This window comes from Diaporthe citri (assembly GCF_014595645.1).
Source record: "Diaporthe citri strain NFHF-8-4 chromosome Unknown scaffold_3, whole genome shotgun sequence".
NCBI classification, from domain to species: domain Eukaryota; kingdom Fungi; phylum Ascomycota; class Sordariomycetes; order Diaporthales; family Diaporthaceae; genus Diaporthe; species Diaporthe citri.
In genome coordinates, this window is record NW_025064848.1 from 3,744,792 (window position 1) to 3,770,553 (window position 25,762).

General features: G+C 57.2%; 11 protein-coding genes across 11 annotated transcripts; 6 read left to right on the top strand and 5 right to left on the bottom strand.

Annotated features, from left to right (window-relative positions):
• Positions 1-437: 437 nt before the first annotated feature.
• INS49_008606 (uncharacterized protein) lies at positions 438-1,565 on the top strand (the record flags this gene model as incomplete). The annotated part of the gene is made up of 1 exon (XM_043169346.1): positions 438-1,565. One exon carries the CDS (start codon positions 438-440, stop codon positions 1,563-1,565), a length of 1,128 nt encoding a protein of 375 aa, XP_043027026.1.
• Positions 1,566-2,730: 1,165 nt separating this feature from the next.
• On the top strand, positions 2,731-4,284 carry INS49_008607 (uncharacterized protein; the record flags this gene model as incomplete). Its single annotated transcript, XM_043169347.1, has 1 exon — positions 2,731-4,284. The coding sequence occupies one exon, from the start codon at positions 2,731-2,733 to the stop codon at positions 4,282-4,284; it is 1,554 nt and encodes a 517-aa protein (XP_043027027.1).
• Positions 4,285-5,289: 1,005 nt separating this feature from the next.
• Positions 5,290-6,107, top strand: INS49_008608 (uncharacterized protein; the record flags this gene model as incomplete). The annotated part of the gene is made up of 3 exons (XM_043169348.1): positions 5,290-5,422; positions 5,545-5,868; positions 5,953-6,107. The coding sequence occupies 3 exons, from the start codon at positions 5,290-5,292 to the stop codon at positions 6,105-6,107; spliced, it is 612 nt and encodes a 203-aa protein (XP_043027028.1).
• Positions 6,108-6,732: 625 nt separating this feature from the next.
• On the bottom strand, positions 6,733-7,474 carry INS49_008609 (uncharacterized protein; the record flags this gene model as incomplete). The annotated part of the gene is made up of 2 exons (XM_043169349.1): positions 6,733-7,343; positions 7,450-7,474. 2 exons carry the CDS (start codon positions 7,472-7,474, stop codon positions 6,733-6,735), a joined length of 636 nt encoding a protein of 211 aa, XP_043027029.1.
• A 3,276-nt stretch (positions 7,475-10,750) lies between these two features.
• On the top strand, positions 10,751-11,370 carry INS49_008610 (uncharacterized protein; the record flags this gene model as incomplete). Its single annotated transcript, XM_043169350.1, has 2 exons — positions 10,751-10,998; positions 11,052-11,370. The coding sequence occupies 2 exons, from the start codon at positions 10,751-10,753 to the stop codon at positions 11,368-11,370; spliced, it is 567 nt and encodes a 188-aa protein (XP_043027030.1).
• A 756-nt stretch (positions 11,371-12,126) lies between these two features.
• On the bottom strand, positions 12,127-13,680 carry INS49_008611 (uncharacterized protein; the record flags this gene model as incomplete). Its single annotated transcript, XM_043169351.1, has 2 exons — positions 12,127-13,581; positions 13,666-13,680. 2 exons carry the CDS (start codon positions 13,678-13,680, stop codon positions 12,127-12,129), a joined length of 1,470 nt encoding a protein of 489 aa, XP_043027031.1.
• Positions 13,681-15,754: 2,074 nt separating this feature from the next.
• On the top strand, positions 15,755-16,964 carry INS49_008612 (uncharacterized protein; the record flags this gene model as incomplete). Its single annotated transcript, XM_043169352.1, has 2 exons — positions 15,755-16,715; positions 16,783-16,964. 2 exons carry the CDS (start codon positions 15,755-15,757, stop codon positions 16,962-16,964), a joined length of 1,143 nt encoding a protein of 380 aa, XP_043027032.1.
• Positions 16,965-17,288: 324 nt separating this feature from the next.
• On the bottom strand, positions 17,289-17,960 carry INS49_008613 (uncharacterized protein; the record flags this gene model as incomplete). Its single annotated transcript, XM_043169353.1, has 1 exon — positions 17,289-17,960. The coding sequence occupies one exon, from the start codon at positions 17,958-17,960 to the stop codon at positions 17,289-17,291; it is 672 nt and encodes a 223-aa protein (XP_043027033.1).
• Positions 17,961-19,552: 1,592 nt separating this feature from the next.
• On the top strand, positions 19,553-21,180 carry INS49_008614 (uncharacterized protein; the record flags this gene model as incomplete). Its single annotated transcript, XM_043169354.1, has 3 exons — positions 19,553-19,959; positions 20,066-20,332; positions 20,421-21,180. The coding sequence occupies 3 exons, from the start codon at positions 19,553-19,555 to the stop codon at positions 21,178-21,180; spliced, it is 1,434 nt and encodes a 477-aa protein (XP_043027034.1).
• A 948-nt stretch (positions 21,181-22,128) lies between these two features.
• On the bottom strand, positions 22,129-23,081 carry INS49_008615 (uncharacterized protein; the record flags this gene model as incomplete). Its single annotated transcript, XM_043169355.1, has 2 exons — positions 22,129-22,638; positions 22,779-23,081. The coding sequence occupies 2 exons, from the start codon at positions 23,079-23,081 to the stop codon at positions 22,129-22,131; spliced, it is 813 nt and encodes a 270-aa protein (XP_043027035.1).
• A 1,386-nt stretch (positions 23,082-24,467) lies between these two features.
• On the bottom strand, positions 24,468-25,079 carry INS49_008616 (uncharacterized protein; the record flags this gene model as incomplete). Its single annotated transcript, XM_043169356.1, has 3 exons — positions 24,468-24,755; positions 24,820-24,908; positions 24,968-25,079. 3 exons carry the CDS (start codon positions 25,077-25,079, stop codon positions 24,468-24,470), a joined length of 489 nt encoding a protein of 162 aa, XP_043027036.1.
• Positions 25,080-25,762: the final 683 nt, after the last annotated feature.

Consider the following 25,762-nt stretch of genomic DNA (forward strand, 5'->3'; position numbering starts at 1 on the left):
CCCGCCTCTCACACAGACTCACGACATGGACACTTCCCCTCTCTTAATGTATCTGCCGTTGACTCCACTACGGACTTCGTGCGAGCAACTCAACCTGCTTGGAGGTACACCTGGAGATCTACAGCTAGAGCTGACGGGATTGAAACCGGCTTGAACTAGAAGACATATTTGGCTTGCTACCCGCTCTTGGGCACCCAACGAACTGGGAACCCGTTGTTAACCACAATCCAGAACATCGACGGCGCGGACTGGCGGCCTTCTAGTGTATATTGTCATCTCGACGTGGAAGCGAACCAGGAGGCCGGGCTTGGGTACGACAAAAGAGCCAGGCGGAAACATCGAACACGGGAGAAGGTGACCTGCCTATATCTCTCAGACATTGCCGCAAACTGTCCTGCTCGCCGCAAGGCCTAGCTTATACATTGCGACCAGGAACAATGGCTACGGGATTTCACAAATTCGGCCAGCTACCGCCAGAGGTTCGGAATTCCATCTGGGAGCTCACCCTTCCGGAGCCACGGGTGCTCGACATCTATCCCGCATCGACAAACCAAAAGACTCCAGCGAGGCAGGGCTTGCGTTTCGCAAACGAAAGCACTGAGCGACCGCCTGCCGCATCGGCTGTGTGCCGAGAGTCTCGTTCCATCATACTATATCACTACAGGCCCCTGACTCTCAGCTCAGCGACCAAATACGTCGACCTATCGCGAGACATTCTCCTCCTCGAATCCTGCCTCCTTGAGAGAGAGCTCCACCGTACGCTGCTTTTCATGAGCAAGATCGCCCGGATTCGCGATGACATCCGCAGTATTGCTTTCGGAACATCCTACAGTGCAAATCTCGGTGGCATTTGGCACCCATCGTTGGGCCGGGAAGCACCGAAAGCACAGACCAAGAACAGCATGACAAAGTTTCTGCAACGGCTGTCTGTGTTCCCCAAGCTGGAGAGAGTGATCTTTGTGCTCTATCAGGAAGCGCAGTATGAAGTGATGGAGCTGCCCCGGGCGGTTGATGCGTGGGATGGACACTTGAGCCAGAACGCAACATTCTACTTGGCAGGGAAGAGGCCGCCACGAGCGAGGAACATATTCAGCAAAGCCGCCAGTGTGCCTCGTGAGAATCCCAGCAACACCGAAAACGACGGAACTGAGCGAGCTGGACCGACCTCGTGCACGATGCCCTGGACGCAAGAGAAACCCGCGTGGCCGCATGTCAACGAATTCAGGTACTACCCGCCAGGCCCCGATGAAGTTCTCGAAGCGCAAAAGGCAGATGAGAAGAACACGAACTGGTATCGTGGGCCGTGGTCGTGCACGGTGGAAGACTTGAGGCGATTCAGAAGGGACTGGACTCGAGCGGCGGACACTGCCGTAGAGGAATTGCATGGTGATGGGCCATCTCGACAAGGGTGCTGCAAGAAAAGAGGCCGGCTCCCGGATGACGAAGAGCAAAGACCATACAAAAGACAGAGCAGGCTGCCACCAACGGAACGGCTCAAGCTACCCACCATGGAGACTGCGAGTCTGCTCTGGCGGTATGCGTTACCGACTTCCGCAAAGCTCTGACATCCAGTCGGATCTGCTGCGATAGCTGAGCGACGTCTTGCACTCGGAGGGTCAAGGAGAATTAGAAAAGCCGCAGTGGATCTGCGGAAAAGGTCTTCCCACGGCTGCTTGTGGATCTTGCAAGGCAAATTCGGGCCGCGGGGAGGAGCAAGGCGCCAAAGGGTTTGGAGCTCCGGATGCCGGTCACAAATAGACATTTTGTTGACATTTCGAGTCAGATCCCGCTTGGCCAGGATGATCAATTCGTATATACGCCTGCAATACCCTGCCAGCCTCCTTCGTTACACACACTTGTGCTTCTTGTGATCAACCTGGTCGTCCTTCCTGTAATAGCTGGCACCGGCTGGTGGAGAACTGGTTGGTGTAAAAGACAGGCAACAATGACTGTCTCTAGGCACCAGTTTCAGTCCGTGACTTTTGATCAAGTGGTCAAGGGCGGATTTAGATATAGACTTGAATGAGTCGGCCTTGAACAGCAACACAGGCCAGCCAAGGAGGTGGTGCCACTCAATGGTTGTGCCACCATGGTGATCTTTGGGATTTGCACACTCAAGATGGATCCGACGTGCTCTTCCATGTGTGTTTTGAAGCCGGCGAGTGGAAGGCACACTGCCGGGTTGTGTGGTTGTGCAGTCTGCTGTATGGACCGGCGCACGGCCGGTGCAGTTCCAATTGGGCCGTTTCGAGTCTACGTTATCGACGGTGTTTTGTTCCGTCTCAGTCCACGCAGCGCGCAGGCCCTGTAAATCGGGGTGCCTAGGGGCTTTCTGCACGCGTGCAGCCAATGCGAAGTCGAGCTTGGCCGGAAGAGGAAGGCAGCGCAAGCCGGTGCCTGGATCTCACCACGAGGGGCCCATAATTCCCCCCGTCATCAACACCCTGCTGCGAAGACAAGTGCTTACTTACATCAATTTCTTTCGCTCCTCCAATGCACTTCAACATCTCTCCCCCTCTCATCCCCTCTCCCCTCGGGCTACCCTGTGGATGGATAAGAAGGACGCGCGGCATTTCCAGCTTGATTTGTGACGATGGATTGACCGTCTCACGCTTTTTTTCAACTAGGCCTATCAACTACTCTCTTCTGTGCCTTGGATAGATACATGTGGCAATCTTCACGCATTTACACCCCCGTTTCAATACATTCTTAGCCAACGTCCCCAGAGATATGGCCCAGAACGGGCATTCGAATGGCTCAACGAGCCATAGCTCCGGAACTGTAGCCACAGAGCAGACGCCGCTTCTCGCGACCGGTGATATCGCTCCAACGGCGGACCCAACAGTATCCGAAGCAACCACCCTGCAGGGTTCTGGCGCAGGCACCTTCCCAGAGAACGCTGTTGGCGAGCCGGAGGAGGACGATGGCAAGCCTTTCCCAAAATGGCAGATCTTCTGGATATGCTTCGCCCGCCTGGTCGAGCCGATGGCCTTCTTCTCCGTTTTCCCGTACATCAACCGGATGGCCCAGGAGAATGGCAATCTCGACGACGCCGACCCGGGTTTCTACAGCGGGGCCATAGAGTCCATGTTCTCGCTCACCCAGGCGGTCTTCATGATTTCCTGGGGCAGAGCCTCAGATAGGCTTGGGCGAAAGCCCGTGCTCGTCTTCAGCCTTGTCGGTGTCACAATCGCAACCTCCCTATTTGGCTTCTCCAAGACGATATGGGAGATGATCCTGTTCAGGTGTGCGGCTGGTGTCTTTGGGGGCACCATCGTGACCATGCGCACGATGCTGGCCGAGCATAGCAACTCTCACACCCAGGCCGTCATCTTCAGCTGGTTCGCCTTCTCGGGGAACCTGGGCATCTTCTTTGGGCCTCTCCTGGGCGGCGTGCTGGCAGACCCGGCCCACCAGTACCCTGGAGTATTTGGGCATGTCAAATTCCTACTCGACTATCCCTACGTGCTTTCCAGCCTGGTTGTTGGGCTTCTCGGCCTCATTTCCGTATTCACGAGCGCTTTCTTCATCGAGGAGACGCTCAAGAAGGAACCTGGCTCGGAGGATGGGACCGTCAAGCCAAGGAAAGAAGGCCAAGGAATCCTGGACATCGTCAAAACCCCAGGTGTCGGCATGGTCCTGTATGTCTACGGCCATATTATGCTTCTGGCCCTTGCATATACAGCTATCTTACCGGTCTTCTGGTTTACACCGGTCAGGCTGGGTGGATTCGGTTTCAGCCCGCTCCAGATATCACTCATGTTGGCCGTTAACGGCATTTCGCAGGCTTTGTGGCTCCTCCTGGTCTTCCCGCCTCTTCAGCACCGCTGGGGCACCAACAAGGTCCTCCGCAGCTGCGCGGCAGTGTACCCCTTCTTCTTCGCCATCTGCCCCCTCGGAAACGCCCTTCTGAGGGGCGGCCACGACCTGGCATTCTGGATATCGGCCCCGCCCGTCCTCGCGCTTGGCAGCGGGATTAGCATGAGCTTCACGGCGATCCAGCTGGCCCTGAACGATATTTCCCCGAGCCCCGCGGTCCTAGGCACGCTCAACGCGCTCGCGCTGACGGGGACCTCGATCCTGCGGGCCTTCGCGCCGGCTGCGTTCGCGAGTCTCTTCGCTCTGGGGGCCAGGACGCAGTGGTTACATGGCTACGCCATTTGGGTCCTGATGCTGGTCATCGCGCTGGGATTCACGGTGGTCGCGAGGTACATGCCGGAACCGCAAAACAAGCCTGCTCCTAGGGAGGAGGCGCAAGAAGGCGCCTCAGAAGTGACGAATTGAGGGGACGGGCTATCTGTCGTGGGTTAAGCTCCGCCTTCGACCAGGAGACACTGGAGCTCGGCTTGAGGTTAGACTAGATGATAAAAATGCAGACCACTTTTGCGCCTCAGCCACGTTTGCAACTCAGAAAACTTATGGATATATATGGCCTGGACGGCAAGGAAGGAGAGAAAAGCCGGAAATACGGCCTGTCTGCCTATCTGGACCGATCCAGGATCCTGCTCATGGTGCCCGCGCTTCAGGACCCTCTTGTGGGCGTAGTGTTCAGCCTGGGACAGCACACTTCACCTGGTTTACGCATTATCAACCGAGGATAGATTTGTCCAGGTATGGTCTACACAGTGCAAGCAGGGGAATGTGACGTGGGAGAGGAAACAAATAGTACACCAGGAGATTTGGTGTGTGGGCAATCACCCTGTTGTCCTAGCATTTGAACATTTGCGTGGACGTCCCGGGAAGTAAACGTGGAAGACAGCGAGTGTACTGTCAGCATCCACATCCATCTCCACACGTATGTCGGTGCTTGTTGGTCTCCAAGGACACCTCCACAAGGCATCGTGACCCCTGCAAAGCTGTACTGTACTTGGGTCCATCTCCACGCCGATTGTGGCAGGAATGCGCCGCAGGCCCGCTGAGGCGCGTCGGACTGTTGGTGTGGCGTGGATAGAGATTGTTTTCCTAAAGTGGTACAGCGCCCTTGAATGAGGGATTGCCTCACAGAAACATGGGTTGACCGCGCGGGCCAGACTGCTAAAATCTCACTCGTGGTTTTCTTAGATGTACGAAATATCACATGCGGGCAGGCCACGGGGCGTCGTCTCTCACCATGTCACCCAGCAGAGCCTAAATCCGATGCGAGAGAGTCGTCAAGTATAAAGAGGGGACGGGTAGGCTACGCGGGCCAACATCGACACTCGTCCTTGTGCGTACCAAACCCCTCCACTTCTATCACATATCTATAGCCTTGCCACTCAAAGAAAAGAAAGAAAAAAAAGAACCCCCAAGATGTCTGCCGAACGACGATGGAACCAGAGGCGCTTCCACCTGGAAGAGTCGCTCACGCAGAACGGCGGCGCGCGCACCGTCTTCATCGAGTACATGACGCCCGGCACAACCGTCCCGCCGCACTACCACACCCGTCAGTACAATTCTTTCTCTTCCTACAATTCCCCCGTCATCCCCATCATCCAGGATGGAGCATCACTTCGGGCCTCCGTAGCACCTCACTAACAGAAAAAAAAAAAAAAAAAAACCCCCCAGGCTTCTCCGAGACCTTCGACCTGCTCGAGGGCTCCATCACGGTCTACTCGTCGGCGCAGGCGCCGACCGCGGCAGGGGACGAGGGCGCCGACCTGGACCTCCTGGAGCGGTCCGCCCAGACGCTCAGGCCCGGGCAGGAGGCGCCGACAGTCCCGCCCGGGGCGTACCACAAGTACCTCGTGGGCGAGACGGACACGGTGCTGCGGGTGGTGGTCTCGCCGGGGGACGCCGGCTTCGAGAGGCTGCTGATGATCCAGAACGGGCTTGCCGAGGATGGCGAGCTGGATTCGATGGGCGATAGTGTGGTGCTGACGGCCGTGATCAGTGGGTGACCCCCCCTTTTCTAATCGCCATGCTCTCTCTTCTGGTGCATAAAGATGGAGTCTTGCTAATGTGGGTTTGGTGCAGTGGGCTTGGCCGATGCTCATCTCCTCGGGCCGGCCAAGGCTATGTTGGATGGTGTCTATGCGAGCCAGGGGCAGGAGATTGAGGACTTGAAGGCACGGCTACTATCCAAGTACGACAATGAGGAAAACTTGAAGAAGCTGTTGGCGAAAGACTAGTCGGGACAGCAGCACGGCTTCCTGGAAGTGACCACTAAGAACCGATTGTTGACAGAGCTGACGGCTCACCCAAGGACCGGTGGGAGCTGCGCCCACAGTGTGGAAGACCATTACATCAGATACACAGAGACTAGGGCGTGACTGAGCCACTGATGGCAGCGTGAATGAAGCAGTAGCAAGAGCCACTTTGTCAGCTATCACGGTGGATGGCGGCCACATATTTCCGAGAACCAAAAGCATCAGCATACATAAAAATTGTGTTGGAGAGCCTCCAAAAAGAGCTATAAACAGGACAGGATATCATCGAGGTTATAAAAAGTCCAAATTGATCAGAAATTCCAAACACCGTGCTGCATTCCATTCCTCCCAAAGTTGATAGATACCTCACTGAACTGTGTCCAGATGAGAAATTCGTCAAAAGAATCCCATATACCACACTCAGAAGGTCAACTTGAGGATTTCAAGAAAAGAGATATCGAAGCCCCACGAATGAGAAAAAGTTTGGGCCCACGGGTTGCTGTCGTTCTGGTGCCGAGAAGGAGTCCATCCCAGAGCTAGATGTGCCGGGTAGAATAGGCAGGTAGCCTAGCCCTCCCAATACTTGACAGCACAGACCGTCACTCAATCAACGGTAATGGTACTCTCTAGCCCTCCTCCGGTCCTCGATGTTGATAGTGATCCTCTCCCTATCCTCCTCGAGCCTCTTTGGCGGCGAGGGAGGCGCAGGGAGGTACCTCCTCTGCGGCGGGCCCTCAACGTATCGGTACGTCTCGTAATCCCGCCTCCTGGGGACGGGCACGAACCTGTCCCTCTCGATGATCAGCTCCCTCTCCCGCTCGTCATAGCGGCTGCGGCTCTGGCTCCGGCTCGTCTTCTTGGACGACTTGGAGGACGAGCTGGAGGACGAGGACGAGGACCTCCTGGATGACTTGGACTTCTCGGAGGGCTCGACGTCCACGGCGATCACGTCTATCTCGTCCCGGGATGGGGGAGCCGGCGGGGGCGGCAGGAAGACTGGCGGCGGCGGCCGCTCAAAAACTGGTGGCGGCGGAGGCGGAGGCGGGGGGAGAGCGAGCACAGGTGGTGGCGGCGGCGGCTCGACGATGACTGGAGGCGGAGTTGGTGGGGCAGGTGCGGGTACGACTGTTGTGATCTTCCTACGAAGTGTGACGCTGCCGGGGGTGGGTGGTTCAAGGTAGACCACCTTCTTCTTGTACCTCTTCTCCTTCACAGGCACTAAATGTGAAGGTCAGTTAGCAACGATATTCTTCCAAGGGACGATGTGTCGTAGCGAAGTCAAGGAGAAGACGTGTAAGTGTGCATTGCCGGAAGAGGTCAATACCCAAGACTGGTGTGTAGAAGTACATGGCTGCATGTACGTATGTGTGCAGACAGAGAGGTGGAGATATGTACACAGGTAGAAGAGCAGGAGAGATGAGAAAAATCGGGCGCACTGACTGATGAGATGTAGCCCAGGAAACTGCAGCCGCTTGTGATTATAAGAACACCCAACGTTGTCGAGAGGCTATGCGGCGCGGCTGAATACAGTATTCTCGTCTAAGCCAGGGGTGCGCAAGCGAACGTATGTGGTATATTCGCGAATCAATGCAGCCTCGATTTGCGGGTACCGTCTGCAGCCGTGAAACAAGCTGCTATTTTTACGGTGGATTCTCGGGGATCCAGTAAGAAAGCTTATTTGGGTCTGGCGACGAGTCTCGGCTAGACAAGAGCGATGCGATACGATGCGATGGATCCGGGTTCTGAAGGAATCTTGGGGGGCGCGGGAGAATCGCAAGATGTGAGGCGGCCGCAGATGTGGTGAGAGAGGTTGGGTGGGGGCAAGACGATGATGGATGGCGGGCCGAGAGAATGGGCTGTCTCTGGGCGGCGGGTGAGGATGGGCTGAAAGGTTTGAAACTAGGAAGATGTAAAAACAAGACGCAAGGGTTCGGCCTGGAAGTCAAGTGGTCAAGGTTGGGTATATATCCGGCGCGAAAGAGTCATATGAACTTCATGCTGTGTTATGGTGTATAGCGCAGTCCACGCGGGTCGACATCACCGCCTGCGGACAGCACATGGGTGAGTGTGCCTAGAAGTCGGAGGGACCGCCCTCGTAAAAATGACACAGCCCATCTGGGACCTTGATCACTTGCCCAAACCTGCGCCTCGGAGCGACAACAGTGACATCTGCCACCCCGGGGGCGCCAAGCTAAGCCCTTTCCCCTCAAGGCTTCTTCCAAGGTTCGGCAGGTCTGCCCATTTCCGACAGGGAATCGTGGCCCATCACCGAAGCAAAGAAGCATTCGAAGGCGTCCCCATCCGTGTTGTTGGGACCCCAGAAGGTCGCATCTGCTTCCATATTCCAGCACAGGCTCCGACGACCCCTGCTCCCCACCACCTCGACATGTGGGCAGAGGCAGAGGGCCGCCGGGAGCGTCGTCCCGTGGGCTGCGGGTGTGGTTGGGCAATGGGCCGGGCCTGGAATCAGGCGATGACGTTGGCGTGCAGACCCGGACGGCGGCCCAGAAAAGCAGGGAAGCAGGGAAGCTATTCCAGGGTCTTCCTCAAGTTCTCGGTGGGCTGGCGAGCCTGGCAGGGCCCGGCGTGGTGGTCTGGAACCGACCATGAGTGGCTGCAGCCGAGCAGCCCCCTGCAGGCAGGTGTTTCCCTGGCATCAAACTTGACAGCCGAGCAACTCGTGGTCTTTGCATGTTGTGTTATAGCATGACGGCATCACCAACAGCCAGGGCTGTTGCCGAGACCCCAGCCCGTTTCCAGTGGGATCAAGTGTCAACCATGTTTTCCCTTTGTTTCCACGATGGCTTCCGAAGGCATAATAGGTCGTCCCATCCATCATCAAGGTTTTGTGCGTCTTTGCAGAGCGGGCTGGGGAGCCATGCCCTTGGGACTCAAAAGCAAGGCTGAGCCTGGCCGATAGGGTGATAGTGCATCGAGCTTGCTGAACTTGGGAAGACGTCCTTTGGGCATTTTGGGCCGCCAGGCGGACGATCGATGCCCACGATTAGCCTGTCGCGCAGATGGGCCCTCCGAGGTGCAACCTGGTAGGCACGGCAACCATCGCGAGACCGCTCACTGCTTGGGAGTCGGTTTCACAGAAGCAATCTCACCAAAGCCCGAGCCCACTCTATCGCGGTCCGATCTGCCCTGCGGTTCCAGGTCGATGTCGAACGTCGGCACCCAGGGCGGAATCCAAAATGCCGCATGCAATTGGGCAGCGATGGTTCTGGGCGCTAGTGCGGTTGCAATCCGAGATCATGTTGAAAGCATGCTGTGTTCGCACGGGAACAGGAACAGGAACAGGAGCAGGAGCAGGAAGAGACTAGCTGGCGCCAGAGGAAGGCAACCCTGGGTGGCCCGCGCCTTCCCTTCATCGGTGCCCAAACATGTTGACGAAGCGGGTGGGATGGTGGGCGGCTGGGCCTTGTCGCAACCGCGAGTGACTCTGAAGCCTCTTAGGCGTCTTCCGAAACCCAAGATCAAGAGGCGGGTCTATTCCAAAGTGTAGGGAGGTCTCATCTCTCGACCTGGTAAGGGAGCCACAGCCCATGTGTAACAGGGCAGGTACGTGACCAAGGTACACGTCCTGTGCCTGTACTGTATACCCAACCCTACAGCCACAGCTGACTCCCTGAAGCAACAGAGTGAGCCCGCCTGTTGTACAACCCACCATGAGAAGATGCCTGATGATGGACGATACAAAAGCCTTGACATGGGGCTCCCAACCTCGGTCTGCTGGCCGCCGCGGGAAGAATGCGAGCGTCGACTGCCTCGAGCCATCTTCAACGAGTACGACGCCAGTGCTCTAGGCCCTTCTCTTTCCCACTACTCGATCTTGCGGTATTACTGGAGGAACCTCGCAGGTCTCAAACAATGCATTGCATGTACATGATCCACATACGTGTGACATATTCCCTTGTGCCAGCTCCGTGTTGGGCCATGAGATGTTGTCCACGGCTCTGGTGTCCCTCTTCCCCGAGGGAACGCTAGTTCGTCCTCCAGTGTTATCAATTGTTGTGCTCCGGAAACCAGCCATATTATCAACAATCTTTTTACATATACATGATTCTCAGGATATGTTTCTTGTGAGTTATAACACTGGTTGATGTGACTCACGTGTTTCAGCTGCCCCTGAATGAGTGACTGGTGACTTTCGAACAGTGATCAAGGCCGGGAGTACGTATATGTCTGAGGATGGCCGACAGCACCTCATCTTGTGTGGCATGCCTTGGAACTGAACACCTACTCAATTGGAGAACATCACTTGCTATCTGATACACAAGGATAAGATGATACGGCATAAATCAGAGGCCAACGCTCGGGGAGTGACTTGCGTCGTACTCGAGTGACCGAGATGAACATGCCTCTCACACATGACTTCGTCTCAAGCTTATGAGATCTACCCCTTCTACCTCTGCAGGATGATAGACGACTTCTGTACGATTGATTTGACAAACAAAAATATCAAGTTGGATCTGTGATGCTATTTCTCAGAGTACGAAGCAGCAAAAAGAATCCGCCACTCCACAAGCCCTGAGCCCTTACCCAGGAGGTAGTATCACCACAGACACAAGCATTCCCATACGGCCAAAGGAGGAGAAAGGCCACAGCCATCCGCCACCAAAATGTCCAACAACACAAACGACCCAGACAGCCCCTCCTCAGCCCTCTCCAAGAAGGCCCGCCTAGCCCACTGGATCACAGGCGGCACCAACCGCGGCCCGTCCACCATGTCCTCCTTCAGCCGCATGGCCAGGGACCGCAACGACATCAAGAAGGCCACCGAGGCCTGGGCCCTCGCCAGGGAGCGCGGCCTGGCCGAGCACCAGGGCCAGTGGGGCAGGTCCGGCGTGCCCGGGGCGCTGGACCAGGCGTGCGGGACGGCGCCGAGGCCGAGGGGGACGGTTGATCCGGTGGTTCCGGGAGGGCGGCGGCGGGGATGGACGAGGGGCAGACCCTGGGGATGCGGCTGGGCAGCCTGAGATGCAGCAACGGGGACGGCAGGGGCAACCGCAGACGGGACCCGTGGAGTGTGACACGGAGGATGACATATACGGGGCGGACGATACCACAGGGGCGAGGGCTGAGAGAGGTAACACTGGCGATGGCGACACAGCAGCACGCGGTGACATGGACCGATGACGCGCCCGGGCAACAGCAGAATGGTGAGGGCGACGATGATCACCACGAAGGGGACTATGCGCGTCCTGCACAGCAGCAAAGGGAACAGACGGTAGATCGGTGATGCGCACTTCGGGTGTTGTCACCAGGCAGTTGGCATGCTTGACAAAACACAATGCGCAGCCTGTTGCAGAACATCGGATTTCATAACAATGATACCCTTTTGATTCCCGTCTACCGTAAAAACACAAGCTGGTAGTCCAACACCACATTGATAGTATGTACAGTGCCAATGCATCATCTCCCTCGTCATTTTCCTCCCTCCTGGCCACTGCCACTATGGAAAAGAACCAAAATCCCCTCAAAATGCTGCCGTATCGTGCTGATCATCCAACCATTAAGATGACTCTTGATGTTGAGCCAAGCCAGAGAGCAATTGGTAAGAGTGCCTGCGTTGTTGAGGACCAAGCAGTGCCAGGCAGCAATAGCAACTTGAGGGTTGATGGCGGAAGAGACATCTTCCGATAAAAATGGAACAGAAACCAAGACCAGTTGGGTACTCTCATGCCGTGAACACCCCTTCCAGCATCCCTGAGCAGACCAAAAACACCCGTACGCCGCCGCAATGACCGAGTAGCGAAATCCGTGAAAGGTATAATCATGACCACTCCGCTTGGCGCGCAATGAATACAGATTGGCGCTGAAGAGTGCGATGTTGACATAAAGCTTCGTCTTTGGCCTATGAATTCATGCAGTGTCGTAAACTTGAGTAGTTGTCCACATGCTGAGCGTTGAGGGCTATCGTAATCAGAGGCTTGAGGCTATGTCATCACACGACCGAGTAGTTGTATTGGATGACAGCCAAGCACACAACAGCCCCTTACTCATCGAGGGGTATATCCAGGTTGTCGATGTCAAACGCAGCCGCGTTCTTCTTGGCCCACTGACGTGTCAGGATGGACGCCTTCAGGAACTTCTTGCTGGCATACTTCTTGAAGAAGGCCTCATGGCCAACAGGCCGGGCCAGGTAGTCAACCATAAGCTGGAGGACGGGCTCGATCTCCTCCTCAGTGTAACCAGCATAGAATGCCAGCGTCGCGTCCCAGTCACCTCTGTCGAGGATCAGGCGTGCCAGGTACATAGCGGTGGCAGCGACATGAGACGGGCGGTATGCCATGAAACGGCGGTCGACGACACTGATCTCCAGCAGGTACTTGGCGACAGTCCGGGTTTGAATGTCGTAGTTATCGGCCTTGGAGATCCGGCGCAGGAAGTTCATGGGGTTGGGGTAGCTGAGATCATACTCGAGAGTCTGGAGGATGAAGCGTTCGGCAGACAGGATCTCAGACTCGGAGAATCCGTTGTCTGCAACGTGCTTGAAGTTACCGACATGGGGCGACAAGACCTCTTCGTACTTGGACGCGATAAACATCGCCGTGATGCCCACCAGCTGGACGCGGTCGAGTTGAACCACCTTCTCGGAGAGGAAGCGATCAATGATGTTGATGGCCAAGAACAGGGTCTCAGGCAGGAGGTGGAACCGAGTGTGGACCTCGATGAGCCAGTCGACAAGGATGCTCCGTGTCTTCCACTCAAGCTCATCCTGGTGGTCCATGTAGTCGGGGTTGGGGAGAGAGCTAGGCTCGAGTGTGAGAAGGTAGTCAAAGATCTCGTGCGCATACTCGGCAACCATCAGGGGGTCATCGTGGTCTTCCTGGTCAAGGTCCAAGACGCCTTCAGGGTAGACGAATCCCTCCTGGGGGGAGGCGGGCTTGATGACTGGCTCAGCAACCTCGGCTACCTCCTTGGAGCGTCGGTTCTCCTTCTCCGCGGTGTGGACCTTCTTCCGAACGGGCTCGCCCTCCTCGACGGGTGTCTTCTCCTTCTTCAAGGTCGGAGCCGCTGCGGGAGGGGCCTTCCTCTTGGAGCCGATCTCGCCGGGGCCTGATGCCTTGGTGGACTTCTTTGTTGCATTGGCTTCCTTGGATGCAAGTGGTGCACGGGCGCGTGTTGTCGCAGCTGATGTGCTCTTTTGGACTCGGTTCGCTTGTGTGGTCTTTGAAACAACGCCGGCCTTGGTGGCGGTGACCTTCTTTCCCTCGGTAACCTCGACCTTGGTGACGTTGGAAACATCACCAAGGGCGGCACGCTTTCTGGTAGCGCCCGCGACATTGGTGTTGACGGCTGCCTTTTTGGACTGCAGGGGCTTGGAAGGCTGGGACAACTCGTCGACATTGAGGGCTGCAGCCTTAGCACGCGTTAAGCGGGTCGAGCTGCCGGTCATGCTGTTCTCGTCATTCTCGCTGGCGATGACGCGGGCGCGCGTAGTACGTCCCTACGAGCAAGGTCAGAATGCATGAGACGACACGGAATGCTCGAGATATCGCGTCATCAAGCCAGTGTGTGGGTGGTATCTTACACCTGCGGGAGGCATGTTGTCGATTGACGTGTATTAAGATACCCAAACACTAAGGGGCTGCTGCAGAAGACGGTCAGTAAACAAACGAGTCATGCATTGCAGCAGGAGGTCTGAGCAGAGCTGATGCGTGTGGTATGTGATTGCGGACAGCTGGGGGAGACGGTGGTGGATAGGGAGGTGCACATAGGTGTGGAGCACCTGGCATCCCGTCGCGTCTGGTGAAAAATATTGCAATGGGGACAGGTGCACTGAAGACTGACATTGAATACTCGGCAACAAAATGCAGAGATGCTAATTGTCTCTAGACGCGTGGAACAATGTCAATCAACAGAGCGGCCAGCCGGATGAGATGGGTCTCGATGGGTATGGATGCCCGAGGACAGAACAGCGCGTGGTTGTGTGGAAAGGCTGATGACTGTGGATTGGCAGAGCTGTGGATGTGTGCTGCCTGTCTGTCTGCTGCCTGAGGGTGATGTAGCTGTTGTTGTCGTCTAGTGTTGCAGAGGTGGGATGGCTAAGGAATGACCTGCTCCTAGGAAGATCAAGACTGACGGAGATGATGATGGGGATGGACGATGGGTCGTGGGCGGACGGGCAGACTGGACGGAGGTGTGTTTATGTGCAGTGCAGGCGGAGCGGACAGACCTTGTTTTTGAGGTCGACGGGTAGCAGAGAGTGGGAGTGGAGCCCCCCGGGTGCAGGTGAGGTGCAAGTGCGCAATTGCAATTGCAGAGCTGCCGCACACTTGCACGGTGCCAGGTGTGGGAAGGAGCGTGTTGCGGACGGAGCGTGAGCGTGAGCGTGAGGCGGACGTGGACGTGGACCCCTGCACCTGCACCTGCAGCACCTGCAACGCAACAGACCGCGACTTGGGAGAGCCGGCTGCTAGCCCACCCAAACCAGGTACTGACTGCACTGTGCTGTGGTACTCAGAACAGACTGCTTGCACTGATGGCACGCGTCCAGTCTCCCATCAAGCACTCTGAAGTCCAGGTATGACAATGAGATTGCGCGACGGGCGAGCCATGAGAAAGACGCAAGAAAACTGATATCCACTTACCAGAAGTCACAGGGCCTCCTTGCTGCTCCAACTCAGGTCGCTGACGGTACATGTATTTGTTGATGAAGAAGTGAAGTGTGCAAGGAGAGTGTGTAGAGGTAAAGTCCAAGTCGAGACAACCTTGGGAGTTTGTGAAGGCTGAAGCTGACCGGGTTGGGTGGGTTGGTGGATGTTGTATGGGTAGCTCGAACTGTGGGGTCGTGCCGGAGTCGACGCGACGGAACACTCAGCTTTGTTTATATTTGGATGGTCCGTTCACTGCCGAAACCACAGCAACGGTCAATCAATCGCGCCGTTATTGGCCGGCAGCACCGTTGCTGCTCAACCCCAAGCTCTGGAGCTTGAGTAGCTCCCATTGCACCAGATGCATGCATCTCCATGACACCAGCCGGGCTCTACCTAGGAGTCTTTAACTCTTGATTCTGTGACTCAGTGATTTGATTTAAATCCTGGCTCTTCATTGGCACTCTCCAGTCTCACACGTCGCTGATGGGCCGTGTCCGAAACGTGGGTTAGCACCGGACCTAGAGCATGGCACTTGCACGAAGTATCACCCGCCTACAAAACCATGAGGGAACGAGCAAGCGAGTGTCAACCGGTCAGACACGGAGATATACAAACTCTTCGTCTTAATGGGACCCAATTGATTGTAGGATATTTGTGGAATGCGTCCAATTCAATCGTGAGAACTGCCATGGTGCATGACACAGAACTCCAACCGTATGTACGGCGGTCGGCTGCTTAGTCATTACTGCACCCCTGCATCGGCATCGGCGAACTTTCGAATTTTCGAGCTCGACACCACCACCAAGCCACCTGAAGGCCCATCAGTCCGGCTGCTCAACGATAACCCCAGGTGACCTCAGACGAGCCGAGTCGATCCCACTCGCCTTCGGTGGTCCACCCACGTACTCGATCCAAAGGCACAGGCCTGTTCCTGCATTGATGGCTGCCGGGCCTAATTGAGCCCACCACATAGGACGTCCAGGAGCTCGATACCGAGCATCTCACTCGCGCACGCCCCGAACGATGCTTCAGCCACGGTTCTGGCCACTGGCCTCGTCCATCAGGTCACTGCTAACCTCCTCCAACTTCGCACGAGCATATGCCAGCAAGGCGCCCAGCCGGGATCTATCGACCGCGCCTGTCCTGCGGGCCGAGGAGTCCATCCAACCCTCCCTGAAAAGGGACGAGGAACAACTCGTCATCCTGCGAACCTACAAGCCCCGGACCCCAGGTGTGCGGCATCTTAAGCGGCCCATCAACGACCACCTATGGAAAGGGCGGCCCCACAGGGCGCTGACCTTCCCTAAGAAGGGCCAAGCAAGAGGTGGCAGAAACAACACGGGCAGGGTCACTGTGCGACATCGCGGTGGCGGACATAAGAGGCGTATCCGGACGGTCGACTTTGACAGGAGGGCCCCCGGCGCGCACCTTGTGGAGCGCATCGAGTACGACCCCAACCGTACCGCGCACATTGCCCTGATCTCGGGCAAGGCGGATGGCAAGAAGAGCTATATTATCGCAGCTGACGGCATGAGGGCCGGTGACGTCGTCCACAGCTACCGAGCTGGAATCCCCAAGGACCTGCTCGACAGCATGGGTGGTATTATCGATCCCGGTATCTTGGCCTCCAAGACAGCCCACCGCGGGAACTGCCTACCCATGCACATGATCCCGGTGGGCACTATGATCTACTGCATCGGTTCGAGGAGAGACGGCCCGGCGCGGTTCTGCCGGAGCGCAGGCACCTACGGCGTCATTGCATCCAAGGAGGAGGAGACAAGAGACGACGGTACCAAGATCGTGGTTGGAAAGCACGTCAGCGTGAGGCTGCAGAGTGGTGAGGTCCGTAAAGTGGACAAGGACGCCATTGCGACGATCGGTGTTGCGAGCAACGTCCACTACAACTACACGTCGCTTGGAAAGGCTGGAAGGAGTCGATGGCTGGGCATCAGGCCAACAGTGAGAGGAACGGCCATGAATACTGGTAAGTCACTATTTCCCAACCTCAAGTACATCGCATTGGCAGTCCGCAGACTAATACTCCCCGCCAGTCGATCACCCGCACGGTGGTGGTCGTGGAAAGTCCAAGGGAAACCGGCACCCGGTGAGTCCTTGGGGCACACCGGCCAAGGGCGGTTACAAGACGCGCAGAAAGCACAACATCAACAGGTTTATCGTTACGCCTCGCGTACGCAACATGGGCAAGAGGAGAGACAGGAAGGGCGGCTCTTGAGTGTGGTCAGGAGTCTTGTCTGTACATATTCGAGCTATATATGTAAGACTTTTTGTACAACGTCACTCTTCAAGTGCCTGCGATGGCCGTGTTCGAGGATCTCGTGACGGGTTTCTCTTCCGAAAGACGGGCTGGGCTGAGGCGTCTCGAATCGTGCCTCGAGCCGCCTGCTTCCATCCCCCAAGGGAGGGTGGTCTACTCGTGGCACACCTGACTTACCACAGATAGTAGACAGCGCCGGCTCACCCCACACTCAAACTCACCACACCATAGATCCGAGGCAGCAACCATTACGATGTCAGCCATTTCCGCACCAAACATCAATCAGCCCCAAAGCCCCGTCAACCCAGCCGGATCTGTCCCGAGGACAGGATCTCGCTCGGGCCTCGGCACCGACCATACCTCTTGATACCGACCCTCGTGCTCGCCCCCAACGGCGAAGTCCCACTCAGCACCCACGGGATACGCGCCGATCATGGTGAATCCGGACAGCTCGACGCCTGCAAGGCCAGGGCCAGCGACCCCATCACCGGCCCCGGGGACATGGTGGCCGTCTCCCGGCGTCAGGAGCTTGAACGTGCTGTCGCTGGGGTCCGGGTGGAAGGTCTTGTGCGCCAGCCCGGCGGGCAGGACGAAGACGTCGCCGGCGCGCGCGTGGACCTCTATCCCCTTGCTGCTGGTGTTGTCGCTGCTGCCATCGCCGTCGGCACCATTCCCGCCGCCGGCCTCGTCGTCAGCGACGCCGAAGCGGATGGTGGCCTCGCCGCTGAGGACGGCCATGCACTCGTGCGCGGCCGAGTGATAGTGCGACTGCTGGGTCGGTCCATACCTGAAGATCCACTGGACCTGCCAGCCGTTGGCGGCGAAGGCGTCGTGCACGGCTGCCGGGGCGCGCGACGCCGGCGAGGGGAAGAAGCCGGGGTAGTGCAGCAGTGGGAAGGGCGAGTTGGGGATCTTGGAGGTCGGGGGCAGGTGGTATTTCTTGACCTCGGCCATGACCGCTGGAAGCTTGATTTCTATCAAAAGGCTGCTGCTATGGTATGGTATGGCATATGCTGAATATATGCGCAGGGCCCAAGAAAATAGAGTTTGACACGAAGATCAATGCATGGCGATGCCGAAACGGTAGACTCGATACCGCGTAATATCTATACTTGGACTGTCAAGTTGGAGTTGATGTGCCGATGCGACGTCGGGCCATCCATGCCCATCTTGCCCGCTCAGAGCTGTCACATCAACCCCACATCCCTGCCTGACACGGAGATTTATCAAGATCGCAATTCGATCCGGCGTCGAGCCGTCCAATGGCGGCCTGACACTGACTGAAAGGGCGTCCCGGGGAGGCAACTATATGCTTGAATTTGGAGCATTGGGACTGTTCCCGCAATTGGGATGGATGCGCCGATGAACCGACCTCGGCTCCCACCGAGAAATAGCTTGTTCTTTTTTCCGGGGTGGGTTGCGCGTTACGAAAGGGGCTGAGTTCTACGTTACAACACAACAGCGGCCCCCTCGGATGACATTTGATACTATTTGGGCTTGTCTTGTTGGTCCTGATACATGCAGCAGCATAATGGCGGTTCCTATTCGATCGCCAGCAAGGCAAGAGTGGACCACGCCTGGGTGCCAAGGTCGCGAGCCCCAAGAGTCTTGGTCTACCTCATCGCAATCTGCCGTGTGTCGCGCAGGCTCGCTCCCAGTTGGCTGCATGTGCCCAAGCCAAGCCTTCCAGCAGGAGGGCTGAAGGGATGTTCTCGGTCTGCTCTGGCGATCATTTCCAACGTCCAAGCCCGCGCAGCAATGCCCAGAGGATCGTCGTCTCGCCCATCGCATGCCGCGGTCAGTGGCTGTGCCTGCCTGTCTCCTTTTCCCTTGGGCTCTCTCTCTACCCTCCTGCCCTCAGCCAGTCTGCCTGGCCGCTGTTCTGGTCTGATCAGGTCCTTGTCTGTCCCATTTTAGAACCATCGCCTTCACACCAACCCCCAAAACCCCCAAACGCGCGCTCCCTTCCCTGGGCCTCCCTGCAACAAGGAGCGCCGTTGTACGGACGGTCCCTTCCTTGTGTGCCTTGGACTCCTGACAGACCAAGCCGCTATAAATCTTGGGAGTTGAAGCACGCGATCCACTTCCTCCTTCGTCCTCGCGGTAGTTGGAGGGAGACGACTGACGAGTCCTTTCACCCACACCTTTGATCCAATTAGCCAGCCAGCCAGCCACCCACGACATCCCAGAGTCTCACAGTAAGCTCGACGATCGATAGACGCAGCTCCAGGGGCATTGCTGCGTCCACGCTCGACGGTTCCCACCCATTCCGCCAGTCCTCCGTTTATTCGTTCATTTATCCAATTCACACGCTCATTCCCCGGGACAGTTGGCCAAGAAACCCTGCCTTTAGGAGCTGACTCGGGGCCACTGTGCAAGGCCCTCTCGTCTCACGTCGGGCGGGTATTGACACTTGATCAGGTACGGGGACCTGGGGATGCTGCGCCCAGGTGACGACTAGTCCTCTTAAACACATCCGGCCCGTTTGCCACCACCACCACCTCGTAGCTCCCTTCTTTGATCTCTTAGTCCCCCTCCGCCCAAACATGTCAAGTGGTGAGCCGAACAACGGCTCGGTGCCCCTCATCCCCATACAAAGCCGTCGCCAGTACTCTCGAGTGGACTATGACCTAGAGCACGACCCCGACGACCACGACGACCGCGACCGCGACCGCGACCACCTCCACGATCCCTACCACGACTCTGGCATGCGCCACCAGGTCGACACATCGTACCCAGGCTCTTCGTACAACCCTCCAGATATCAACATGGCCCGCACACACATCGCTGCCCAGCTGCGGCCCCGGAAACGGTCTACCAAGTCTGCCATCGTCGTCGCCTCCTCATATGCCTTCGACTGGGTCATCATCCTCGCCTCCCTGGGCGTCTCCTACTACATGGGACATCACCCACCCAACAAGCGGCCTTTCTTCCTCGAGGACCCAAACATCTCGTAAGCTATAGCTCCAGGTCCGGCTACGACTGCAGGCCGTCACAGGCCGGCTGCTGGCTGGCACCTGCCCTTTGTTCCCAGATCATGAGGTGCTAATCTTGTCCAGATTTCCCTTCACTGAAAACGAGACCGTCCCACCATGGCTGCTCGTCACCTGCATGGGCGTCATCCCCATAATCGTCGTCCTGATCGTCTCGCTCATCTTCGTGCCCGGAAACACGGTACCAAAGGGCACGCCCAAGTCCCTGATCTGGAAGCGCAAGCTGTGGGAGCTCCACGTCGGCTGGCTGGGGCTCGCCCTCTCCCTGGCTTCGGCCTGGTTCATCACCAACGGCATGAAGAACCTCTTCGGCAAGCCGCGCCCGGACCTGCTGTCGCGCTGCGGACGTCGATAACTATACGCAGTACATCGTGGGCGGCCTGAAAGTCGCCGACGGCTACCAGCGGCTCGTCTCCGCCAGCATCTGCCGCGGCATGACCGACAGGTCCGACGCGCAGGAACTGCTGGAGGACGGGTTCCGGTCCTACCCCTCGGGCCACTCGAGCTCCGCCGCGGCGGGGTTGACCTACCTGAGCCTGTTCATCGCCAGCAAGTTCGCCATCACCTTCCCCTTCCTCGCGCCCGCGCCCGCGGGCCAGGCCAACCCGGCGGCCACCTTCTCCGCCTTCCCGTCCCGCCACCCCGCGGCCCGGCGCCTGCAGGCCTCCCTCGAGCAGGAGCACCTCCACGCGCCCGCGCACGACCAGGCGACGTCGGAGCTCTTCGCCCGGCACAACAAGCGGCTGGCGTCGGTGCGGCAGCAGGCGGCGGCCCCGCCGCTGTACCTGCTCATCTTCGCGGCGGCGCCCTTCTTCGCGGCCATCTTCATCGCCAGCTCGCGGTGGTACGACTTCCGGCACCACGGCTTCGACATCCTCTTCGGCTTCCTCATCGGCCTCATCTGCGCCTTCTTCGCCTTCCGCTGGTACCACCTGCCCATCTCGCAGGGCGCCGGCTGGGCGTGGGGCCCCCGCTGCAGCGACAAGGCCTTCTGGGCCGGCGTCGGCAGCTTCAGCTACGCCATGGACTGGGAGGACCTCAGCCAGGAGGCCGGCCCTGTCGACGAGGAGGCCGGCCTCGGCGGCGTCGGCGACAAGGACCGCTCCATGGCCAGCACGGGGAGCGGCGGTCTGCGCGGGGGCGATGACGGTGAGGAGGCGGCGAGGCGGCGCGCGCAATAGACGGCGTCGCTGTTGTGCCCCCCTCTTTGTTTCCAGTACGTTGAAGAATCACGGGGGAGAAAACTACATTGGAACGGCGTTCTGCTTGGACTTGGCTGGATAGCATAGGCAGGCTCTGGATAGCATCGGTGCATTTGGGCCCCGGGGGACAAACACATCCCCACGTTCACCATGAATATGAAGACCGGCGTAAATTTCTACGAGGTAATTGTGGCCTACAAAGAAGAGCGAGTTAGGCTACTTTATACCAATCTTATTGTAACTGCAAGCCCCAGCAGTATTGATTGACAACGACGAGTGATCAAGAAAGGCTAGCGTTTGCAATGGTGTTAGGTCTCAGTGCTCATTGACTACCTATCCGATGGCGTTCAACGTGGACGTCTTACAAGAGCATGTATATTCGCCCTTTCCCTCACGGCTGTTGGGCCAGAGCCAGCGCTAGATGCACGGACGTCGGGCAGAGTCGAGTAAGAGCCTGATGCATGAACATGTTGAACTCAGATCTCGTAGTCACTTCCATCTGTGAACCAGCGCCGCCCTGGGACTACTACCCTGGCGACCTGCGCAACCCTTGGTCTCTGTGGCTGTGGAGTAATCAATACACACTGAGGAGAGCAGAAGTCACTGATACTTCGCGAGGCCGCGAGTGTGCAAGATTTGGTCCTCTGTGATTGTCAATCACTTGGATTATCTTGCCTTATCAATGAGGCAAAAACCATAGTGCCTAATGCATGACCATAAACTGCACGCCCTGCCGATGCAACTGAGGTATTTCCATCGTGACCCATTATATCCCTGCCCGCCTGAACGCCGAAAAGACACACTCCCACCACACACACAAAGCAAGCATACGACGACAAGTCAACCCCTCTTCCTCTTTGGGCTCTTTGGCCTGATCGCGACGTCTAATGGGCGTGAGAAGTGAGGGTAAGAAGTCCGCGGCAGCGTCTAGCCTGCCACGCGTTGGGCACCCGCCTCGGCCTGCGCGGCACCGGCGCCGGCGCCACCCTCCTGGAACTCAACCTCCTCATCCTCGTCCTCGTCCTCTTCGTCGTCATCGTCATCGACGTCGCCGTCGTCCTTGAAGCCGGGCTCGACCTCCTGGCGCTTGAGGCGGCGGCGCATTGTGTCGCGCTGCTCATCCTGCCAGCGCTCGAGGGCGGCCGAGGCATGGACCTTGAAGCCGTAGCACCGGGGCGTGTGGCGTTCGGTGGACTTGGTGGGCGTCAGCGAGGGGTAGACCTGGAAGAGGATCTGGGCGAAGGAGGTGCCGAAGTAGGCGCCGTCGATGGTAGCGTGGCGGCTCGACTTTGGGTTGTAGAGGTCCTCGCAGCGGGCGCACCAGAGCTTGACGGGCTTCTGGTTGGGGACGTCGGTCAGGCCGACGGGCAGGAGGGGGTGCGAGTTGCAGTGGACGCGAGGGCATTTGCCGAAGTCTGCCTTCTTGTACTTCTCGAGCTAGTTCCCCCGTCGATGTCAGAATACCTGCGCTATACACAAGGAGTTGGGGTGGTGGGCGACGGTGTGGTTTGTTGTGATGGCATGCGATGCCTTGATACGCAGTGCAGTGCCATGTGACACGACGCGAAGTGACGTACCATCTTTGCCAGACCCCTAGTCGTGACAATGTATCGGGCGTGGACAAGGCCGTACAGGTGGCGCGCAGACTTCTCGATGGCCTCGCGCATGTCATCGTCGCAGTCGAGGTCGAAGACGTCGGTGATCAGGTCGAGCGCATACTGATAGTATTGGACTTCGGTGTTCAGGCCCGTGAGGTTGAACCTATCAGTGAGATACTCCTCGTCGATCTCGCAGAAGTACTCATTACCTCGGGAGGAGATGAACTGGCCGAGGTAGTAGCGCGTTAGCCCAGATGTTCTTGCCTTCTTGTCGGGCGGCATGGTGGAAGCGAGGCAATTCAACCCTTCAAAAGCAAAGCTTTGGTTCTCCAGAAGGGTTGGAATGGGTGCGACGGCAGGAAGCAAACGGCAACAAAGCCGTGGAGTGTGTGTGGGGGGGGGGGTTGCCTTTCTTGAAGCGCAGTGCGGTGCTTGCGGCCAGGCCAGCCCAAAGACAGGTCGCAAAGGGGCCAGAAAAACAAGACGACATGACTTTGTCTGCGACGGGAAGGAGTAAGTGGGAACTACTGTTGACTTACCCAGTCCCGCCAGTAGCTAGTATAGTCGCTCTCACTCTCGGACACGAAGTCATCCATCATGGCGGCACGGCTCTATCGGTGTCTGCTCGAGGGGTGATGTTGAAGTCCTGGATGGTGTCCAGTCGGGTCCGACACGACCTCCACGTTGCCAAAACAGCCCTCAAAAACAAGCCGCTGCGTCTCCCTGGCCCTGTCGTCGGACTCGTTGTCCTATATGCCAGTATCTTCACCGTCGGGTCTTGTTGTGGTTGATCAAGTGAGTGGTGTTGCCCAGGCTGGCATGAAGAGGTGCAAGATCGAGGGGCGAGGGGCGAGGTGCGAAAGTAGGCGGTGATGGCGGGGAAGGTCCACGGAGATGCGGCTCTGCCTCTGCGGCCCAAGTTTTTGGGTGAAGAGGCGCCCGACACGCCAGCATGCTTGCAGGGCCTAGAACAACCCTCGCAGGTGTTCCAGGGTCCAAGCCTCAGGTCTCCTCCAGCTGTGGTTGCAGCCGGGCTGGACAGGGGGCACGGCAGGGTTCGGTGACTTGGTAGCGCTCTGATGCACCATTAACACCCACCACTTTCTCTTCTCAGTTGGTTGCGCAGCGTCTTGAAGCCAACGACCTGGTATTTGCAGATCACTCACGTTTGTAATTTCATGTATGATGCCTAGCCACTTTTAGCCGATCCAGAACTCGCTAGAGCACGCGTAGGCCACAGGAAGTCAATGCCCTCAGTGCTCGCGGCCGTAACACCGTCAATAAGCCTCTGGCCGAGGACAATAATTCTCGAGAAGAGTAGGATAACTTCCAGAACAAATATTCGTGGTCCAGATCGTAGCAACACCACATCAAGCGCCGAATCACACTGTTTCATTCATCAGGCAAACAGATGCGAATCTGGCTTCGAGATTTTCCCTCCGAGATCGGATTCAGTGTGATTATGTAGATTACTACTAACAGAGGACTATAGTATATAAGTGTTCTCCTCTGCCCCAAGGGAAAAACATAGGCGGCTGGCAGAGTATTTGAGATGGTTGTTTGGGCTGCCCAGCTATACATGCAACTCCAAGTGCGGACTGCCACTCCTACGAAGCGCAATCCGCCGAGAAGCTACTGCCCATACCCGTACCAAGGAGGATGCAAGATCTACTGCCTTGCACGGCGGCACTTCTGCAGGTCAACCGTCTTCGCAGTAGCCTGGAGTGTGCCAGCGTCGAATGACGCGCGGCCGTCCAAGCCGGCGAACCCAGCCTGGTCGAAGTTGAAGTAGCCTGCAGTGGAGTCTACCGTGACGCCGTAGACCTTGCGCTTCTCGCCTGCGGCGTTGGTGTAAGTGACCTCCACGCACTGGCCGCAAGCAGTCTTGTCGTGGGCAGCCCAGGGAGTGGCGACGATGCTGTAGTAGTCCTCGAGGACGTCGACGAAGTACTCGTACTATAGAGGAACACGTTAGCTGGATTCGAAGTGCCGGTCGTCTCGAGGGTGGGTGAGCGCTTACATCCTTCACGAGGTTGCCGTTCGGGGCGGCATAGCAGCCGAAGTCGGCGATCTTGAGGCTGATGTCCAGGTATGCAGTGGCATAAGAGACTGCGAAGAGTTAGTCTCGTCATTGTACAGCCGACCTTCTTGATCCAGACGACTCTTACCTGGCACGGTAGTGTCGCGGACCTCGACCTCCACGGCATCTCTGGGAAGTGTAGCCGCAGAGACGAGGGGCGCCGCGAGGGCAAGGACAGTGGTCAACAGAGCAGACTGCATTTTCGTTGAGGATAGATAATTTCTGAAAAAGTAATGAACGCGTTGATGAATGAGTGACAATTGTAAAGACAGACCGAGGAATTAGTAGTAAAGAATGTGGGAGTTGTTGTGGAAAGACAGCCGAGCGAAGATCGTGGCCGAGACATTTCCATTTTATACCCATACATTGCAGTCTCGTGAGACCACGGCGTTCAACCCACGAACCGCTTTCATGTTCAAATCGTCAGTGTCCGGTCCCGGCGTATCCGCTGCGCGCGTGCCGAGCGGGTAATAACTGTTCTCGCGCAATTTGATAGAGTTCGTTGGTTCGTAGGCACGACTCGGGCAGCTGAAGCTTCTTCCCCGTACTACACGCTTTTTTGCTTAAGAACGGCACCGTTTGGGAAATTGCGCCCAAGAAGCTCATCTCGGGTTACCATAAGTTTTCTTGTGAACCTTTAGCTTGAAATGCTTCTATCCTGTACCACACCCTTCCGAGAACATTTTGCGTTGCGACTAGAACACCCGTCCAGATAGACTCTGATATGTGAGCTTCCTTCACACAATTATAGAAGCCTTTGCCTACATTTCAAAATTACTTTCGAAGGCGCTTGGAAAACCTTCTTACGTCCCATTTGGTTCCAAACCGCTCCGGCATCGTAAAAGACCTCACAGCTATTGGCATGTTTGACAGCGGTACACAA